The sequence below is a fragment of the Dendrobates tinctorius genome, unplaced genomic scaffold, assembly GCF_039654945.1.
Source record: "Dendrobates tinctorius isolate UK_male_01 unplaced genomic scaffold, ASM3965494v1 ptg000293l, whole genome shotgun sequence".
Classification (NCBI taxonomy): Eukaryota; Metazoa; Chordata; class Amphibia; order Anura; family Dendrobatidae; genus Dendrobates; species Dendrobates tinctorius.
In genome coordinates this window covers 9333861-9353260 of record NW_027361960.1, presented here as the reverse complement: position 1 = coordinate 9353260, position 19400 = coordinate 9333861, and the positions used below count along the sequence as shown (strand labels likewise).

The 19400-nt window shown below is 41.8% G+C and overlaps 1 protein-coding gene across 6 annotated transcripts in view; it reads right to left on the bottom strand.

Annotated features, from left to right (window-relative positions):
* LOC141072894 (adenylosuccinate synthetase isozyme 2) overlaps nucleotides 1–19400 on the bottom strand; it is a 172357-nt gene that overhangs the window by 113660 nt on the left and 39297 nt on the right. For all 6 annotated transcript variants that reach the window (XM_073560108.1, XM_073560109.1, XM_073560107.1 and 3 more), the window contains 3 exons: nucleotides 18657–18725; nucleotides 14259–14309; nucleotides 11305–11371 (listed from right to left, as the gene is read on the bottom strand). In XM_073560108.1, the coding sequence (XP_073416209.1) occupies nucleotides 11305–11371; nucleotides 14259–14309; nucleotides 18657–18725 (187 nt within the window). The remainder of the gene's footprint in view (nucleotides 1–11304; nucleotides 11372–14258; nucleotides 14310–18656; nucleotides 18726–19400) is intronic.

Genomic DNA, 19400 nt, shown 5'->3' with positions numbered 1-19400 from the left:
ATGGCCAGAAAAAAAGAACTTTCATTTGAAACTCGATATTCTAGTCTTGTTCTTAGAAATGAAGGCTATTCCATGCGAGAAATTGCCAAGAAACTGAAGATTTCTTACAATGGTGTGTATTACTCCCTTCAGAGTAGAGCAAAACAGGCTCTAACCAGAGTAGAAAGAAGTGGGAGGCCCTGCTGCACAACTGAGCAACAAGACATGTACATTAGAGTCTGTAGTTTGAAAAATCCTCACAGGTCCTGAACTGGCAGCTTTATTAAATAGTACACGCAAAACGCCAGTGTCAACGTCTACAGTGAAGAGGTGACTCCGGGATGCTGGCCTTCAGGGCAGAGTGGCAAAGAAAAAGTCATATCTCAGACTGGCTAACAAAAGGAAAATATTAATATGAGCAAAAGAACACAGACATTGGACAGAGGAGGATTGGAAAAAAGTATTCTGGACAGACGAATCCAAGTTTGAGGTGTTTGGATCACAGAAGAACATTTGTGAGACGCAGAACTGAAAAGATGCTGAAAGAGTGCCTGACGCCATATGTCAAGCATGGTGGAGGTAATGTGATGGTCTGGGATTGCTTTGGTGCTGGGAGATTTGTACAAGGTAAAAGGGATTTTGAATAAGGAAGACCATCACGCAATTTTGCCATTCCATACCCTGTGGACAGCACTTGATTGGAGCCAATTTCATCCTACAACAGGACAATGACCCAAAGCACACCTCCAAATTATGCAATAACTATTTAGGGAAGAAGCAGGCAGCTGGGTATTCTATCTGTAATGGAGTGGCCAGCGCAGTCACCAGATCTCAACCCCATTGAGCTGTTGTGGGAGCAGATTGACCGTAAGGTAAAAGTGCCCATCAAGCCAAGCCAAATTGTGGGAGGGGCTTCTGTAAGCATGGGGTGAAATTTCTAGAGATTGCCTCAGCAAATTAACTGCTGGAGTGCCAAAGGTCTGCAATGCTGTAAATGCTGCAAAGGGAGCATTCTTTGACGAAAGCAAAGTTTGAAGGAGAAAATTATTTCAAATAAAAATCTTTTTTTCGAACCTGGTCAATGTCTGGACTAGACTTTAAATTCATTTGGCAACTCATTTGATTAATAAAAGTATGAGTTTTCATGGAAAATACAATTGTCTGGGTGACCCCAAAATTTAGCATTGGGTATGCAGGCCGTGCGCTGGTATGCTTTTGCCGACGCATGCGCCCTTTTGGCGCTGTGCCGAGCACACCAAAATGCAACACGGTGCTTTTGGCGCATGTCGGCGCATGCGCCGGCAAAAGCATACCAGTGCACGGCCTGCGTACCCAACGCTAAATATAGGGGACTCAGGTCGCATGCAGCGTCATGCGCCCGTAGGAGAAGCTGACCGGAGGGGGCGCGGCAGGGGCGGAGCTTAGCAGCGGCTGTGTGCTGCGCCTCCTAACGCAAGTGTGAAACTAGCCTTATAGTTTTCCCAGTGGTGGGAAAGTGACTTTGGGGGTCTTTTGTATTATATATTGGAAACCCCCCAAAAGTGAGAATTTTAAAATCTACACCCCTTAATCAAAATTTTCAGGAATTAATGCAAAAGTTTATTTTTTACAACCTAAATTTTGAGAACTTCTGAACAGGCCGCTATAGCTGGAAGACTTTAAGACCATTATTTGGCTATGAATTGCCTTCGCAAACATGAGGATCACACAATCAAGATCTCAGGGTGCCGATGGGGTTAAAGAGAAACCCTCACACTGTTAACCATCTAGATGCCGTAGTCACTATTGACAGCAGCATTTAAGAGGTTAAACGCCCATAAATCGGTGCTAACACTGATCGTAGCTTATACAGCAAGTTGTCAGCTGTAGTGTACAGTCTACAGCTGCTAGATTGTCACCTGTCGGGGTATACCATTCCCTTATATCGCAGGTCAGTAAAAAGATGTATTGGTGGTCACTAGGAGGTTTAAAAAAAAAAAAAAATTATATATATATATACATATATTATATATATATATATATATATATATATATATATATATATATATATATATATATATATATACACACACACACACACAATTTTTGTCTTGCCATTTTCTGAGACTCATAAGAGTTTACATTTTGGTTGATGGAGTTGCATGAGGGCATGTGTTTCTTTCTTTATGCTCTTAGCCAACATTTTAATGGATAATCACTTTGGGGTGGAAACATTGTTTTGATAGCCAATTATTACATTTCTGTTGTGACAGCAAAAATGACTGCTAAGATAAAAAAAAATATAAATAAAAGTACACATTTGGCATCGTCGCATCCGTAACAACCTGCTCTATAAAACTGTCCCACTAGTTAACCCACTTTAAGTGATCATAAAAAAAAACAAAACAACAAGGCAGAAAAAATGCTTTATCATCACACCGCCGAACAAAAAGTGGAATAAAATGCTATCAAAGAAACAAATAAATAAATAAACATGATACAGCGGTAAACGTCATCATATCCCGCAAAAAAACAAGCCATCATACAACTCTTTCAGTGGAAAAATAAAAACTTACAGCTCTCAGAATAAAGTGACGCAAAAATAATTTTTTTCCATAAAATAGTTTTTATTGTGTAAAAGTGCCAAAACACAAAAAACGACAAATGTGGTATCGCTGTAATCGTACTGACCTGAAGAATAAAGCTGGCTTATCAATTTGACCAGACGCAGAACGAGAAAAAAAAAAAAAATCCTAACTTGCTGATTTCGGTTCATTTTTTCCTCGGAAACATCAGAATAGAAAGCGATCAAAAAAATGCCACGTGCCTGAAAACTGGTACCAATAAAAAAAAAAAAAAAGTCAACTCGTCCCGCAAAAAACAAGCCCTCACATGACTCTAGGGGGCAAAATATGGAAAAATTATAACTCAAAATATCGTGATGCAAAAACTAGTTTTGCAATAAGCGTTTAGTGTGCAACAGCATCCAAACAAATAAAAACACAATATAAATCTTGTATCACTGTAATCACACAGATCCGAAGAATAAAGTCGCCATATCAAACCATATCAAGACAATTCTTCACCTGCTGTTTTGTTCATTCTGCCTACCAAAGATCACAGTAAGGCTTGGGGCGCACATTTATCCTGTTAGCTGCGCTGAGCACCTACATCAGGGCTTCCCTATAAATCTCTGAAATACGCGATTCACACGGAAACTCCGAAGGAAGATTCCCTATGAAGCAGATGGAGGCACTGTGGACGCCATGGGACCTGTGATCCGGCAGTGTCAGTCTTTTTAGGATTGCATAAAAGTGCTGTCAGCCACAGTTTTGTGCACCTTTGAAAAGAAGGACACTACAGAACAGAGGCCAGAGTAACTCTGCTGCCTCATTATAGTGAATGAATCCCTCGGGGGTTTCATCCGAGTCACGTCACGCAGAGATTTAGATGGAAACCAAGGGCTCAGCGTAGAGCGCCGGATAATTGTGATCCTAAAAGTTATGTAAAATGTTTTTAATAAAAGCTTCAACTCAATCCACAAACAAAGCAAGTCCCCACTCAGGGTCATCATCTGTCAATGGAAATATAGGGGACTTCCATGTTACTGGTAGCACAAAGGCTCTGGAAAAGCAAAATGGCTCCTTGCCCCTCAAAAGAAATTCAGTAATTTCTTTGCTCTCAAATCCAAATGCCCCCCTCCCTTCTGAGCCCCACAGTGTACCTAAACCACATACAGCGTTCATGTTTGGCATTTCTTTAGTGATAAGAGCCCGCCTAATTTACTGGTGCATAACGTACTGGTCACTACAATGTACTGGTCACTACAACGGCAGTTTGCAATTTTAACTAGGCAACATCCTCTACTACTTGTTTCTGGAAAACACCCATGAAGTCAAAATAGTCACTACATATGTAGATAAATTCCCCAAGAGGTATAATTTTCAAAATGGGGTCACTTGAGGGGGGATTTTGCTCTACTAAATTAGCGGCTATCTATATGGAATCCGCAAACTATTCTAGGAAAATCTGCATTCCAGCAGGAAAATAGCGCTCTGTCCCTCCAGAGTCTCACCATATGGCTAAGCAGTACTGTACAGCCACATATGGGGTATAGCCACGTTAAGTAGAAATTGTGGGACAAATTTTGGTGTCATTTTTACCCACTTGTGTGAAAATGTAAAATCTGGGGCTAAAACAAAATTTTGGTGGTAAAAAATGTAGTTAGTTTTTCTTCACTGCCCAATGGTATAAAATTCTGTGACACACTTGTGGCGTCAATATAATCATTGCAACCCTAGATGAATTTGGTGAGCCTTGTAGATTGCAAAATAGGGTCATTTATGGGGGATTCCGCTGTTCTGGCAACTCAGGGGCTCTCCCAGTGTCGACACATTGAAAGACGATACCTGTACATTTAACAGGCATCATCCCACCAAACGCCCGATCTCCTTTTAACGTGGGCTTAACGCTGCTGAGACAACACAGCTTGAGGGTAAAACAGTGTGGTAATACTTTACTGAACAAGAAACAGACAGATCACACATAGAACTGTCCCAGCAAAATACCCCAAGCTGGTGCACATTACAGAGTCACACCCTTTCACTGACTCGCCGGGATAAGAGCAGAAGTGATTTCAGAGCTTCCAGGGTTGACTACCCCACCTGTGGCACGCACAGAGAGGAGGTAACGACAAGAGTAGGAAGATGACAGTCCCTTCAGGTATAAAGACCAGTTGACTGGAGGGTCACAACCTGGCTTATCAGAACATATTCATAGGTGCCAGGTGACCGGATGGTCCCAACCTGGTTTCTCCAAATGAATCCAAAACGAATCCATAGTTCAGTGATGGTCCATGGAGCAAATCTGTATTCTTCCAGCTGGGTCCAAGGTCCCCTAAGTTGGCATCCTGTAGAATAAAAGTCTGTGACTCTCGTGATGGAGTCATGATTTATTGGCTGCTGTCATGTCTCTGGTCCTGTTTTGATGTATTGGCTGAGTCAGTCTGTCTCATGCTCTGAGAGGTATATCACCTTTTTTATGTTTAACAAGTGTCATTCAATCCAGTATCACAAATAAGGGGAAGAATGGTGACCACCAAGTCACATTGTATGATTATGTAATCTAGTCGCATAGATTTTCCTCCTCTGTTTGTAATGCCAACAAACTATCTGGCCTATACAATGCGTAATTAGCATATCAGTAAATATCACTAGTCATCAAGGATAAGAGCACAATGTTACATCAAAGGTCAATTTACAAGTCAATATTTCAGGCTTAAACAAGCAAAAGTCTGTTTTCTTGACCTACCAGAAATAAACACATACATTCAAAAATCAACATATAGATAACAGTCTACTCTTCCTGGCTTGTTAAAAATAGTCGTCTGGTTAATTAAGATATAATGCTGTGTCTCCACAGCACCCGCAAACCATAACAGTAAAATCTATATTATGGCTCTTTCCCTTCTGAGCTTTGTACTGTTCCTGAAAAATATTTCCTGATTTGTAGGGTACTGGCGCACTCAGGAAAAAACATACCTCAGTTTGTTGCAAAAAAAAAAAAAATATCCTATTGACCCTTGGAAAAATTAAACACTTGGATCTAAAACAACATTTTAGTGGCAAAAATGTATTTTATTCTTTCTTCAACGCTCAATGGTATAAAATTCTATGAGGCACATGTGGTGTCAATATGATCACTGCACCCCTAGATGAATTCATTGGGGAGTGTAGTTTGTAAAATGAGCTCACATGTGGGGGGATTCTATTATTCTGGCACCTCGGGGGCTCTGCCAATGTGAAATGGCACCATCAAACCATTCCAGCAAAATCTCAACTCCAATATGGCGCCTCTTCAGTTTTGAGTTTTGCACTGTGCCTCAAAAGTAGCATTTCCCAACATTTGGGATAGCAGGAGAAATTGCACAACAAAATGTATGGTGCAATTTCTCCTGTTACCTTTATGAAATGCAAAATTTGGGACTAAAAAACATTTTTTGTGGGGAAAATGTGATATTTTTTAATTTTCATGGCTCAATGCTATAAACTTCTGTGAAGTAAAGGGTTCAATGTGCTCAACACACATCTAGATCCGCTCCCTGAGGGTTCTAGTTTCCAAAATGGTGTCACTTGGAGGGGAGGAGGGGTTCCACTGTTTAAGCACATCAGGGGCTCTGCAAACACAACACGACTCCCGCTAATTGATCCAGCAAATTGTGCGTTCAAAAAAATCAAATGGTGCTCCTTCCCTTATGAGCTCTGTAGAGCGCTCAAACAGTGGTTTTCCCCCCACATATGTGGTATCGGCATGCTCAGAAGAAATGGAACAAATTTTGGGATCCATATTTTCCGGTTACCCTCGTAAAAATAAAAAATAAAAAAATGGATCTAAAGTAAATTTTTCGTGAAAAGTTAAATGTTTATTCCCCCCCCACACATTTCAAAAATTCCTGTGACGCACCTGAAGGGTTAATAAACTTCTTGAATTTGGTTTTGAGCATCTTGAGAGGTGCAGTTTTTAGAATGGTGTCACTTTCGGATATTTTCTGTATAGACAGGACTCCCAAAATATGGTCGCAGAGGTTATCAGGGCGCTTCTCATCCTGGACGAGAAGTGCAAGATTTGTGGGCGGAGCCGCCAAAGCGCAACATAGCGTGGGCGGAGCCTCCGGATTGCGGCCTATACAGGGCTGAGACCGGGGACTAAATTTTTGGTATCGGCCGGCGCTGATCAGGGTACATGTGGGTGCAAGAGGAGACCCTCCGAAATGCGATCCACGGTACCAGCGCTGCCCCGAACCATCTGCTCAGAGCCCTCCAGCCCGGCACTTACCCAGAGAAGCTGGCGGGTGGCAGAATACGCAGCTGTATCCCGCAGGTCACGATAAACCTGGTTATCGCTGCTGTCACTTGGACGGTGCATGGTTAAAGTGGGGGAACCCTCAATCCACCATCGATATAGCAGGGAGGTGGAGAGGGACCGTCCGCCTCCTTGTATCATCCGCTAAACAGTGGTGATGCAGTGGGGGCTGCTCGGACGCCAAAAAGGAGGTGCCTCTGTACATCCACGGAGTTCAAGCCCCCGGGTGGACAGGGCTAGTTGTCCGGCATTAGGCCTGGCTGCAGAAGAGGATACATGGAGGAGACACTCCATGTGCTCATCTGTTGATGATGCGGGGGAAATCAGTGACCTTTAAGGGATCAGTCACCCCTAAAATTCAGCCCAGGCATGGCATCCCACGTTGCAGGAGAGAGTACATGGAGGCGACACTCCACATGCTCTCCTGTTGCTGGTTCGGGGAGATCGGAGCCTTGAAAGGATCCGTCACCCCTTCATCCAGGTAAAAAAATCTTAAGAATTAAAAATTAAAATAAAGAATTTTTGGTCTGAAACCGGACCAGTGTGCCTCCTACGGACACTAAGCAAGAACTGGTTTTCTGGGAGCCAGCATGAGGGTGTATACTGCAGAGGAGGAGCTAATTTCTTTGTATTACTTGGTGTCAGCCTAAGGCGAAGGAGAAAAAAAACAAGCTCTGTCCATAAGATTTCTAAAATATCAAACTTTACTTTAGAACAATATTTTACAAAAATGCATTTGTTTTTGCATCGCCATGTTCTGAGAGCTGTAACTATTTTTTTGCAGAATGAGATACTAGGGATTGTTTTTTGCAGGTCAGTTTAGCGGTTTCATTTATTCCTTTTTTTATACATGCAACTTTTTGATAGCTTTTTAGTCACTTTTAAGGCCAGTTAGTATGATGAAAAACAGATTTTGGGTGTGTTTATGGCGTTCGTCATACAGAATAAAAAACATGCTAGCTTTATAGAGCAGGTCATTCTGGATTCAGCGATAACAATTATGTGTACTTTTTTGGTTAATTTTGGTTTTATCACAAACGCTGTGTTTTGTGTGGTGAAACGGATTTTAACAATTTCTGTGCACTTTGTTTTTTTATTCTCTTTTTTTTTCCACATATTTTATGTACGTTTTTCCACTTTTTCACTGTGGGACATATATTAATTTTCAGTTTAATCACTGGTCTCATACACTGCAGTACTTGTGTACAGCAGTGCATGAGACTTTCATTTTCTCACTGACTAAGGCCTCTTTCACACTTCAGTTTTTTGTGTCAGTTACAATCCGCCAAAAAGGTGTAGAAGCGGATCCGTTCTTAACTGATGTGAACGGATGCCACAGGATCCGTTTTTTGACGGATCCGCAAAATGAGGAAATTTAAAGGAACCGCTGGCCGGGGAGGGAGAGGGAGAGGGAGAGAGAATTTGTTTTTTTGTCCGGCACCCAGACAGAATTTGGGGTTAAATCAGTGTCTGGAGGATCCGCCGGCCAAAAAAACGTTGCAAGCTCCGTTTGGAAATCTTTGAGGATGTTAACGGACAGCAACATTGTGGCGGATCCTCACAAAAATGGATGCAACGGACGGCAATCCTTAAAAATCCGCCGATAATGGAAGTCAATGGGGAAAAAACGGATCCGCAAAAAAAAATTGCGGATCCGTTTTTTTCAAAACCTGACGGATTTTGACTGATTGTAAAAAACGGAAGTGTGAAAGAGGCCTAAGCTGGGTCTCACATGACATCATACCCTGGGAACATCACATGACCTTGGAGTACCATTGTAACCATAGGGGTCTATGATTCTCTTCGTGGGGGTCCGATGACTTAAATAACGCTGTCGTGGGATTTAGCAGTATTTAAAAGAGTTAATCAACCCCAATCGGCTTCAAAATGGTCCGGGGCACATACTGCAGGGTGCCAGCTGTGAGAGACAGCTGACAACAGCATGAATTGCCAGCGCAGCTTTCTAACGCAAGTAAGACTCCTTTAAAGACCGCTGTTAAAAAGTTGTATCGGGGGTCGTTAAGGGGTTAAATGTACATTGAAAACTCTGGTTCTTCATTCAAAAGTAAAGTTCTAAATCTCCCAACATCGCTAACTATTAATAAATCATATAGATCAGGGGTGTCAAACACGTGGCCCGCAGGTCACATGTGGCCCCTGAAGCTGCTTCATGCAGCCCGCAGGCATTATAGACCCCTTTGTGACCTTAAACGCACATTCAATTGAAACTGCTGAGCAGAAACGCTCTACACAGCAATACCTATGCCAGCCAATCAGAGGCAAGGAGCTGACATAGGCATGCTGCGCCAGGTGGCATGTCTGTGTCTCCGCGTGGCAGGCTGCAGACACGGCCGAGCGCACTAGTCTGTCTCATAAGCCGCAGACCGTGGCTTCTGAGACCTCAGCGTGCTCACACATGGCAGCGCGATGACATTAGTCTCACGCTGCTCTGCAGGACAGAAGAGAAGACGGAGGCTGCAGTGCCAGGAATCAAGATGAGGAGAGTATAAACTTCATTATATTTTATACAAACGGGCTGTGGGGCCATCATATATATATATATATATATATATATATATATATATATATATATATATATATATATATATATATATATATATAGGAAACTAGGATCATCCTACCAAAATATATATATTGGGGGTATATATGGGGTCTTGACCATCCCACCCTTCCTTTTCCCTTTGCCTGCAAGTTTTGGCTCACTGTTAGCCTGTAAACCGAGACTGCAGCCACTCACCCCCCTTGTCCTTCCCCCTCTGCTCACACACACAGTGTAGCCTGAATTAGTAGTTAAGGGCTTCCCGCCTCACGGCAGGGGGTCCCTCTTGTGCCTTCCACCATGTGCAGCTACTCTCATAGACAATACTGAGAATCTAATCATTTGGTCATAAAAAGATGCCAGATTACAACAAATATGAAAATTACATTGGGACGTTCTCCGATCAGGCTCCACCACAGGGGTTGATGCCAATTTCTAGCACCCACGGAACCAGAGAAATGGATTTCCCCTGAACGGTGTGAAATAACTAGTTCGAGTTTGGTTTTGGATGAATGGCAGCGATGAACTGGAAAAGATAATACTATGTGCGTTTCTATACGAGGTACCCTCTGCGAGATATGGTTATTCTAAATTTCGGAACCAGTTCTGTAACCCTGAGCTAGGGGAGGACCGTCACAAGACAGCCCCTTTTAGTGAGGTCACTAGTCCAAAGGTATAAGGTATTTTTCCCTATCCCATCCCTCATTCTAGCCTGGGATGCCTTGCCAATACAATCTGAAATGCATTGGGACATCTGGCTCCTCCCCCCAGCATGGTTCTGCCTGAAATGATCTAAGCAATATGCAAGTTATCTCTGCTTTTAAATCCCTTTTATTTGCAATCGTATTGTACATACTTTTATTGTCTCATATCGTAAAACCTTTTTATCTTCTGTAAACACTGCCCATCTTTTGGGAATAGACTATAAAATGTATTAGTTCAGTCTCTTTGCTCTGTGACAAATTTAGATGTGCCTATAAGCTAATTACGCTACTGATTTGGGTTTGCTTCGAACCCCTCTATAAATTTTAAATATTAATACGAGGAATATGAAGCTGGTGGCAGCGAAGTGTGTTCTGGCTAGGCAGGTAGCGCTGGCAGTGACTGAGCGGGTTTTATAAGCTGATTGTGTGGCTGTGGCCAAAGCATTTAGAACTCCCTCATTGCAAGCGGGCCTAACAGCCAATGCACAACGAGCGGCCAGTCCGGCGACTAATTATCCTAGGTGTAGTTCCCTGACAGACCTGAGGATAAGGGGGCCGCCGGAGAGTTGCATGTTCCAAAGTGGAACTGGAAAGTGGGATATCCATAAATCCTGACAGCTTGTAACATATTGTGGCAGTGGTGGCATAACTAAAATAAACCCCCCTGCAGTAAATTGTTAGGGCAAGACTGTTTTTATCACATGGTGCCAGCAGTGGGATAACTAAGATCAGGCCCCTGTGCCTGTGATAGCCGTGTGTGGCCAAAGGTCACGTACCCCCGTCCGTGACATATTGGTGGCAGCGGTGGAATCGTGGCAGGTATATATGGTAACTACAAGATGGGGACATAACAAATGTGCATTCATATTGTAGTTATCACCATAGCCATACGACCCAAGCTCTAAAAAGCAATAAAATAAAAACAGCAGAAATGTTCAAAAAATGTTTAAAAAAAAAAAATAAAAAAAAAAAATGGTATCACTAAAAATGTGACTTTGTTCTTCAAAGAATGTGCCCCCCCCCCCCAAATTCAATTTTTTTTTATATGCATCCCATATACCTAGCAGAGTTTGAGACCCCGATATAGATGTACAATATGTCAGTAAGTTGACAAGTAAAATTAGATTTTCCTCTTTTGTAAAATAAGTGTGACAAGACAACACTTTACTGAGCGTCCACATACAGCATACTGTAGAAATAAACTGTTAATAGGGTCCTTACTTCTTTCCAGCTTGTTCTTGCCTCTGCTGTTCTTGGATGCCATCAGCAGCTTGGTGAAAGTCAAAAACTATTTAAGAAAAAAAAGGAACGTTACGTACATAAGAAATATAGAAATAAATGAAATGCTTAAATCTGATTGTGTAGTTGAGTACTTAATGAACAGTTATTTAACATACACTCATCAAGACTGAAAATGTTACACCTTGAAGGAAAAAGTTGTGGAATTATTTAACCGCTTCCCGACCGCTGACTGTAGATAAATGTCGGCGCTAGCAGGTCCATGTGGAGCACTCAAATTTGTCCACGGTTTTGCGCTGATCGAGACCCGCGCCTACCCTATTACGAGAGGAATCCGGCGCACAATGCTGGCTGTGACACCGGACCTCATTGGTTCAGGTCCTGATGACATCAGTGTCATGCCAGCCAATGAGACAAATCACTGGGAAAGTTTGTTGTATCAAACTTTCTCATGCGATCTGCCCAAAAATGCAGTTTCTCCTCTGATCACCTGTCAGTGAGAGATTAGACGAGAAACTGACAAATGTTGCTGGCAACAGCTGTGTCAGTCACTGATCTTGTTAGGTTAAAAAAAAAAAAAAAATCCGATAAATCGGGTTAGGCTTACAGTTACTGTTTGGCTTGTTTTCAATTGTTTTACCAATAATTTGAATGCAGTCACTTCGATTAGTTTATTAAATATAAGTATAGGTAATTATGCATAATTTGATAGGAACTTTGTACTAAAATAACCAATACTGTTACGTTTTCTGTTAGATCTGGAAAAAAAAAAAAAAAAAATTATATATATATATATATATATATATATATATATATATATATATATATATATATATATATATATATATATAACTAAAAATGGCACAGCAGTTTTCTAGTGCAGAGGAGGCATATGTCCTTTTATTTTCTGACAGTGAAGAAAGTGCAATATCAGAAGGCGATGCGGATTTCGAGGGCTTTAGTAGCAGCGACAGTGATAGCTCAGAAATGAGCAGCAATTCTGGTCCATCCTCACACACAAGGACCAGTACAACTACAGGGGCAAATAGTGCTTCTGGAGAAATGTCTCCAAATCAGGGAACAATGCCCAGTACTGACACTGTCCCTAGTGTTGGACATTGGCGTGCGCCAACTCACGAAGGGGCTTTGCCTCTTGGTGTAGCATTTCCCAGATGGGAGGCTTCGGATTCGGCTACTTCATTCATTCCCGATTTTAATGCCATTCCTGGTATAAGGTAGAGGAGGAAATTTTGGACCAATTACTTATTTTAATTTGTTTATGATATAGAATACATTGTCCTACAAATTTATTTGCATCCCAATTTATCAGCCAGAATCTACAATCCCATTTATGCTAGGTCAAATTTATGAACGCCAACTAATGTACCTGAAGTGAATTTTTTTTTACGACTTCCATTCTGAGCGGGGCTTGTTGAAAAAGAACAAAAAAATAAATTATCTGATCTAAAACAATTCTTTCAGATGTCCCCAGATAATTAGTGTATTCTGGTTGGTTTAGTTGGCCATCTTTCCCCCCAATAAATGCGAAAAGCTGATGTGTGCAGTTGAATCATCGCACATTTTATACAGCTTTATTCTGAACCTTGCTCTCTTACACCGAAAAAATTGCTTGAGGAGCAGTCTTCCTTTGAATTTTATCGAGGACTGCTCAATAGAAATGTTTTGTGTTGGGGTTTAGAGCCTTAAGAACTTTTTCTGTCAAGTTTTCGACGATGGGTCTGATTTTATATAGTTCTGGGGTATTTTTGGGTAGGTATTGACTATGGCCAATAAAATGCCAAAATCTCATGAGCACTTCATAACGGGTCCTAGGAAGAACGGCAGAAAAGAGATGGGTTGAACAGGGCGGTTGTACCAGTAATACCGAAAGCTCGTTTTTTACAAAAAGAGTACAATCTGTATGTTGACAATTACTACACCAGCATACCGCTATTTAAACGTCTGGTTGAACATAACAATATGGGACCATTTGTAAAAACGGTCAGGGGTTTCCACAATCATTGGTCATCAAAAAGTTCCAAAAGGGCCAGTCAGGGGCTGTATGCAATGTAGAGCTGCTTGCCCTCAAGGATAAGATAGATATTTTTATCCTGAGCTCGATGCACACAGATGGCACAAGGGCCACTGTAGAAATAGGATCCATTGCTACAAAGCAAAAACCTGTGTCCATCATTGACTACAACAAATAGATGGGGGATGTCGACCATGCAGACCAGGTTCAACAGCCATACCAGGTATCAAGAAAATCCATATACTTGGTATAAAAAGTCATCTATTTGTTTCAGGTAGCCACGTATACCGTATTTTTCGGACTAATAGACGCACTTTTTTCCTCCACAAATTTGAAGGAAAATGAGGAATGCGTCTTATAGTCCGGATGTACCCGATAAGCCTTTGGATGGGGAAGAGGCAGCAGCGGAGCAGTGGGTCGCAGGAAGCGGCTCCTGCGGCTAACATCTGTGTCAGCTAATTAGAATACAGAGTTTTGTACACAGCGAAAATACGCTGCATCCAAAGCACTGCCATTTCCTGTTCGTGGGTACGTACTCGAAGAGTGGAAGAGGAATGCACAGTGTGCAGCAGCAGACGAAGATTTCCTCCTCCTGTCGAGTGACATGGGTGGTGGATAGACGTAGTGTCTTGGACTAAGGTAGAGTGTTTACAATAGTCTGAAACGCAACCTACATTTCGAATTGTAGAAATCTTCTAAACTGGGCACTCTTTAAAAATAAAGCTTTTATGCTGGGTTGTTATCTAATGGTCTCTCTCAACTGTAGGATTTGCTACTGTTTGGTAAGTCAAAGGGACTGTCAGCACAAAATAGAAAGAGAATGACCTACAAATATTTGTTTGTGGCATTTATCATCACTTCTAGCACATGAAGATCTTCCAAACTTCCAAGAGAGATAACATACCAATGTGTGCTCGATCAGAGATAGTTAGCCTGTTTTCCCAGCCAGCCAATCCTGAAGGAAACAAGAATATCAATATAATAATGAAGTACATTCACCAATAGATTCATGTGGAATATACAAAATGTTTTTATACTTTATAAGCACAGAACAATGGAAAAAAAGTAATCCATCCAGACATGTATGTTACTTTTGAAAGCCGCCGGGGATCAAGCTGTACGGGTGACTAGTCATACAAGCGGATCCCAGGCGGCTAGTTCAAACCACTCGCTAAGCTATTGACAAGCTTCTGCATATGTGCATGTGGCTTGAGCAGCATGTATCAGCTGACTGGTTAAAAAATGAACCTAATTTATCAATTGATAGCAACATCTCAAAAAACTTGTGCCAGGGTCACGTCTAACAATGTGTAACATCCCCTTTTCTTTTTACAACAATTTGGGAAGTGAGAAAATCAATTAAGGGGAGGTATGTTGCCCCATTCTTGTCTGATGTCGGACTCTAGCTTAACAGTCTTGGGTTTTCGTTGACGGATTCTTTGCTTCATAATGCACCAAATGTTTGTTTTGTTTTTTTTTTTTTTAATGGTGAAAGGTCGAGACTGCAGGCGGCCAGTTCATCACCCGATCTCTTCTTCTGTGAAGTCATGCTGTTGTGATGGGTGCAGTATGTGTTTAGCACTGTCCTGCTGAAATATCCAAGATCTTCCCCTGAAATAGACATCATCTTTATGGGTGCATGTGTTCCAAAACCTCAATATAATCCTCAGCATTGATAGTGACTGTCTAGAGGTGTAAGCTGCTCATGCCATAGGCACGAGTGCAGCCGCACAGAATTGAGGAACTCGCAAAGCATTCTCATGCCCATGTATTGATTTGAACAGTTAGCATTGTCTTTGTGCAAGGAAGAACAGGAGGAGCATTGCCAGAGCCCTGCAAAATGACCTTCAGCAGACCACAAATGTGCATGTGTCTGCATAAACGGTTAGAAACCGACTCCATGACGAAACAGTTAGAAACAGACGTCCACAGATGGGGGTTGCGCTCACAACCCAACACCGTGCAGGACGCTTGGCATTTGCCACAGAACACCAGGATTGGCAGTTCGCCACTGGCACCCTGTGTTCTTCACAGATGAAAGCAAATTCACACTGAGCTTATGTGACACATGACAGAGTCTTAAAACGCCACGGAGAGCGATGTGTTGCCTGCAACATGCTTCAGCATGACCGGTTAGGCAGTGAGTCAATAATGGTGTGGGGTGGCATTTCTTTGGAGGGCTGCACAGTGTTGGGCCCTCCAAAGAAGTCACTTTGAGGTGCTCAAAACCACACAAGAAGTTTATTAACCTTTCAGGTGCTTCACAGGAATTTTTTGAATGTTTAAAAAAAATGAACTTTTTTTTCAACAAAAAAATTATTTCAGGTCCAATTTTTATTTTACCAAGGGTAACAGGAGAAATTGGACTGCAAAAGATACTGCGCAATTTGTCCCGAGTACGGTGATACCTGATCTGTGGGGGGAACCACTGTTTCGGCGCATGGCAGAGCTCAGAAGAGAAGGTTTTTCAATGCAAAATGGGCTGAAATTCAGATCGGACGCCACGTCACGTTTGGAGAGCCCCTGATGTGCCTAAACAATGGAAACCCCCCACAAGTGACCCCATTTTGGAAACTAGACCCCCCCAAGGAACTTATCTAGATGTGTGGTAAGAACTTTGAACCCCCAAGGGCTTCACAGAAGTTTAAAACGTACAGCCGTACAATAAAAAAAACCTTTTCCACAAAAATGATCTTTTCACCCCAATTTCTCCCCTCCATACACCTCTTTATGTCGTTTTTACCTGATGGTATGAAGATTTTATATTCTCAATAAAGCAATTATTATTTTATCTCCTGGAGACGCTGGAAAAATCCTTCTTTATGTTGTGCATGCACTATACACCCGGGTCAGGGTGTTTCCATGCGTCGGAGGTGTGATCAGGAGTGAAGAGGGGTGAGCTGAATACTTTTTGTTTGAATAGTTTTTGCATCACCACATTTTGAGAGCTATAATTTTTCGATATTTTGACCCACAGAGTCATGTGAGGTCTTGTTTTTTGCAGGACGAGTTGACGTTTTTATTGTTACCATTTTCGGGCACGTGACATTTTTTGATCGCTTTTTATTCTGATTTTTGAGACACAGAATGAACAAAAAACAGAATTTCATGAATTTCTTTTGGGGGTGCGTTTACACCGTTCCGCGTGCGGTAAAATTGATAAAGCGGTTTTATTCTTCGGATCAGTATGATTACAGCAATACCTCACTTATGTCTTTTTGTATGTTTTGGCCGCTTTTATGTAATGAAAACAATTTTATATAACAAAATAATTATTTTTGCATCGCTTTATTCTGCGAGCGATAACTATTTTTCACTGATGACGCTGTATGGCGGCTTGTTTTTTTGCGGGACAAGATGACGTTTTCAGTGGCACCATGGTTATTTATAGCCGTCTTTTTGATCGCGCGTTATTGCACTTTATGTTCGGCGGTATGATAAAGCATTGTTTTTGCTTTGTTTTTTATTTTTTAAGGGTTTGCTAAAGGGGTTAACTAATGGGACAGTTTTACGGACGCGGCGATACTAAATGTGTACTTTTGTTTTTTTTATATCCAAAAAATGAATTAGGGAAGATTTTTTTTTTTAATTAGCTATTTTTTATAAATTATTTTTACACTTTTTTTTTTTTTTTCTTTTTACTTTATTACATTGTCCCAGGGGGGACATCACTGTCATGTTCCAGATCGCTGATCTGACACATTACACAGTGCTGTGTCAGATCAGCGATCTGACAGGCGCTGCACAGGTTTCCTCACTGCCTGCTCTCTGCAGGCCCCCGTGGCCATATTGGATCCGGGGACCTGCAGGGAAGGAAGCCCCCAGAGCAGCACAGCACATCGCGCTGCGCTGGGGGTCTTAGGGAAGCACGGAGGGAGCCCCCTCCCTGTCGATGCTTCTCTAAACCCCTGTATGCCAGGGGTTAGTCCGTGACCGCCACTGACACATAGTGCCGAGTGTCAGCTGTGATAATCAGCCACAATCAGCGGCGCCCCCCCGGAGCGCCGCTGATCACGATAACGTACTATCCCTTCCCCGGTCATAGGGGCCCAGGTAAGGTGGATGGGATGGTACGTCAGATGTCAGAAAGGGGTTAAGCGTTCCCTTTATTTTTTTTGAGCAGTGTATATAAAAGACCAACAAAGAAGCAAAACTACTTCTATTAGATATAACCTTCTATGCAAATAAACTCAATAAATTTACACGAATGAGGAGATTGCAAATAACACACAGCAAAGTCTGTGATAGGGTTTTCAAAAAATGGATTTTTATACTCCATAAACTGAAATCCCTTTCTCAAAGAAAGCACCTTAGGTATATGCCAGTCTACTAGGTAGGGGGAAAAAGGGAGATAAAAGAGAGAAGAAAAAGGAGGAAGAAAGAGAGGAAGAAAAAAAAAAAAAAAAAAAAAAAAAAAAGTGCTGGCTCCATAAGACAGTGATTACAGAAATAAAAATCATCATCTATAACATCCAGGAACCAATATGGCCTGAACCTGGGTCCCTTAAAAAAGGTACAAAAATCCATTGTGGGTTTAGCAGCACTCAACTGTTCTGCAGCAAGTCCCAAAAAGAGGCAATAGAAGAGCTGACTAGGAGGACAGTTTAGCACAGGAGTCCCAAACCTGCAGCCCATTGGCCACATGCGGTCCGCGATGCTATTCTTACCATATGGGAAAAAAAAGTTTACCTAATAAGTTAACTACATGTGAGCCACTATACATACAGAAGAGTAGGGGATAGGAGCTGAGGGGCAGGGACTGGCAAGTACTAATGGTATCCGGTGGAGACTTCTCTGGATGTCTCATACATCAGGAGACCGGGGTCTCGGCAATCCAGAAAGGAGTATGAAAATTACACAGGTGGCCTTCAGGGTCTGCAGCTCACTCCACTGTAGTTTATGGGAGTTGTGAATCATTAAGCAGTAAGCACAAAACCTAGCGTAGAGAGCCATGTTGACTTCTTCATGGCACGTTCACACAGGGTTTTTTTTTTTTTTTTTTTTTTAGGAGTTAGAAGCGTATTTTACTGCAAAATCACCATTAAAAAATGCTTCAAATATTCTGAATAAGCTTTCTATTGGTTAATTGGAAAACATTAAAAATAACAACCAGTACGGTGTGCACCATATGCAGGGCATATATTTCTTACCAAAAAGTGCAGGCTATGATACAAAAGTTATACTTTGCAGACAAGTACATTATATACACCTGAATATAATGAAGTTAAGGTAAATCAAATGTAGAACAAATATTTGATAAAACCATTGAATAGATATTTAAAAGAAACAAATGTTTACATACCTTGTCCTTTCTTCAGATTTTTTTCAGCTTCTTCAAATAAACCAGGTAGATGAATAACAACTCCATTGCCTAGAAATTAAAAAAATACATAGTTATGTCACAGCTCCACCCCAACCACTAACAAAATTACTGTCAGAAGACTTGTTTCATTGCTTTTACTTACCCCTCTAGGGGTTGATGTGATCAACTTAAAAAAATAAAGAGTGTTTACTTTAACCAAGGTATTGTACCTATTCAGATGTTTGCCTATCCTTGTGACTGCATGAGACCTACAAAGATTAGAATGGTTGTTCATTAATCCCTTAAAGACCACCAAAAAGCATAAGGCTGTGTGCCCACGTAGCGATTTTTTAAGCGTTTTTGCCGCGATTTTCGGCGTGAAAACGCTGCGAAAACGTTTAAAAATCGTGTACAGAACGCCCCCCATGCATTCCTATGGCATTCCGCACATGCTGCGCTAATGCTGCACTTTTTTCCGCGGCGGAATCGCATTCGCAGCATGCTCATTCTTTTGTGCGGAATCGCAAAGAATTGCCGCGATTCCGCACCCATAGGAAAGCATGAGAATCGCTGACTTCCCGCATGTGGCTATGCCCACCATGCGCGAAGTTAAGCGTCTCATGTGCGGTTGGTACCCACGGTGTGGAGGAGAGGAGACTGTCCTCCAGGCCCTGGGTACCATACCCCTGTAAAAAAAGAAGAATAAAAAAATCGGGGTATATTTACCTTCAGACGTCCCGCGCT